This window comes from Engraulis encrasicolus, chromosome 9 (assembly GCF_034702125.1).
Source record: "Engraulis encrasicolus isolate BLACKSEA-1 chromosome 9, IST_EnEncr_1.0, whole genome shotgun sequence".
Lineage (NCBI taxonomy): Eukaryota > Metazoa > Chordata > Actinopteri > Clupeiformes > Engraulidae > Engraulis > Engraulis encrasicolus.
Genome location: NC_085865.1, coordinates 53988062 through 53990561, shown reverse-complemented (window position 1 = coordinate 53990561; position 2500 = coordinate 53988062). Strand labels below are relative to the sequence as shown.

General features: G+C 46.5%; 1 protein-coding gene across 1 annotated transcript in view; it reads left to right on the top strand.

Moving 5' to 3' along the window:
- Positions 1-2500, top strand: part of cnksr2a (connector enhancer of kinase suppressor of Ras 2a) — a 162008-nt gene that overhangs the window by 117684 nt on the left and 41824 nt on the right. The window contains exon 14 of the mRNA XM_063206347.1: positions 427-602. Within this exon, the coding sequence (XP_063062417.1) occupies positions 427-602 (176 nt within the window). The remainder of the gene's footprint in view (positions 1-426; positions 603-2500) is intronic.

Here is a 2500-nt window from a genome sequence, read left to right as displayed (position 1 = left end):
TCTCTTCTCTCTCTCTCTCTCTCTCTCTCTCTCTCTCTCGCGCGCGCTCTCTCGCTCTCTCTCGCTCTCTCTCGCTCTCTCTATCTCTCTCTCTGTCTATCGCTCTCTTTCACTGCTTTTCCTGTCCTCATTCATCCTCAATCATTGTGTTTGTTCCTGTTTTTCTCTCTTATCAAATTGGATCCCCATCTATCTCCTCTCGCACTCGTCATGTCTGTTTTAGTGTTAGCTGTCTTTTCCTCTTAACTTATTTTTCTTGTGTTCAAATATTAAATTATTGTTCTGTGTGCATCTCTCTCTCTCCGTCTCTCTCTCTCTCTCTCTCTCTCTCTCTCTCTCTCTCCCTCTCTCTCTCTCTCTCTCTCTCTCTCTCTCTCTCTCTCTCTCTCTCTCTCTCTCTCTCTCTCTCTCTCTCTCTGTCTGTAGCAGGTCCCCTGTCGGGCATAAGTAAGCGGCGTATCTCCTGTAAGGATCTGGGGCGTGGGGACTGTGAGGGCTGGCTCTGGAAGAAGAAAGACGCCAAGAGCTACTTCTCCCAGAAGTGGAAGAAGTACTGGTTCGTCCTGAAGGACACCTGCCTCTACTGGTATATGAACGAGGAGGTGAGAACGTAGAACACACACACGCGCACACACACACACACACACACACACACACACACACACACACACACACACACACACACACACACACACACACACACACACACACACACACACACACACACACACACACACAGGATACCTGCCTCTACTGGTACATGAACGAGGAGGTGAGAACATGGAACAGACACACAGGCACACACACGTGCGCGCGCACACACACACACACACACACACACATACAGACACGCTAATGACGAGGTGAAGAACTGGTTTGTACTGAAGGACACTTGCGTCTACTGGTACATGATCAAGGAGGTGAGAGCAAAGAAAACACACACACACACACACAGAGAGAGAGAGAGAGAGAGAGAGAGAGAGAGAGAGAGAGAGAGAGAGAGAGAGAGAGAGAGAGAGAGATTTAAAAATGCCTTTATTTTAACACCGCTTACTCATAGTACATTCTCACAATACATCCATTACAACCCCCGCGCGCCAGATCATTACATTACATTTAGCTGACACTTCCAAAAGAGACTTACAGTTATAGTTACAGGGTACTGATTAGAGTCCCTAGAGCAGTATGGGGTTAGGCACCTTGCTCAAGGGCACCTCAGCCATGGAGTGTGGTAGGGAGTGGAAGGGTGGGATTTTAATGGCTACAGTATGGTTACTGAAGCAAAAAATAAACCCACGAGTACATGTTGCAAAATACACAGCAGTAGAGTAGGCATACAAAGCTCAGACATCAGGTGGTACAACCACAACTAATGCCATACATTAATTAGTAATTGGTCATTAATGTACTGCAATGAATATGCTTCTTAGATAATCCACTAAAAAAATACATACCATCAGTGGTGGCATTAGCTGTGGTTGCACTGTGCTACATTGACCCACAAGCAAACAGGCTCATACAGAGCTCGTACAGTACATTTACGACACAGAAATGCAGCCCTTGCATATAGGCAGGTACCTGTACACCTAATTACATTCTACTGTAGAATTATTGCGATGTTTAAGTGTCTTAAGATCGCTGACTGGCACAGCAAAAGGTAAGCACTTTAATAATCCCCTATAGATTAGTTCAAGGACGGGGCTAACATTGTCTTCTCTAAATAAGCACTCCCTCGCCCCTTTTTTCTGCTGATAATGAACAACAGTGGGACAACTTTTTGGCCTTTGTGCTTAGTCTCAACCTTCTCGGATGCAAACTCCAGACAGCACCACATGCATACTGAGTAGCAGGGAACAGGGGCAGATGTTGCAGGGGATAGATGCCCCTCCTAAATTTGTCTATTTCTGTAAGGCCTGTTTTATAGTTATTCAAAGTATTTTTTACAGTTTTTATCGTTTTTTAAAGTATTTTGCCTTTAATATGACTGAATAATATAACTAAAAAGCTGAAGCTGAAGAAATGGTCGGGGAATGGTTGGGAGACAACCTCGGGCTGAACCCTAATCAGAACCTGGGTCCCTGTCGTAACAGAACGAACAGTGCCATCACTGTTGGAGCCCCAGCAAGGCCAGACAGCAGATGTTGCAGCCAGGGATATGCCCAGGGATATAAATGCTGCTGGTAAATTTGGCTATTTCTCGTATGGCCTGTTTTATAGCTGTTACATAACAACCAGCAGTCCCATAAACAGTAGTTCCCAGCCTGTGCAGAGCCATTGGCAGTTTTGGATGGGCCCCGGGACAAAGTCATCTGAAAGGCCCTCGCCCAACCAAGATGTAATGAGGACCCAATTCTGGGCCCCCTCACGCCCTGGGCCTAGGACAACCCGGAACTCATCTGCCCCACCCCCCAACCCTGTCGGATTCCCTGTGCTGGAGGTGGGGGGGATTGTATGCCATCCAATTATAGTCGATGGAGAGTGTTTGTACCAATGATGGAAG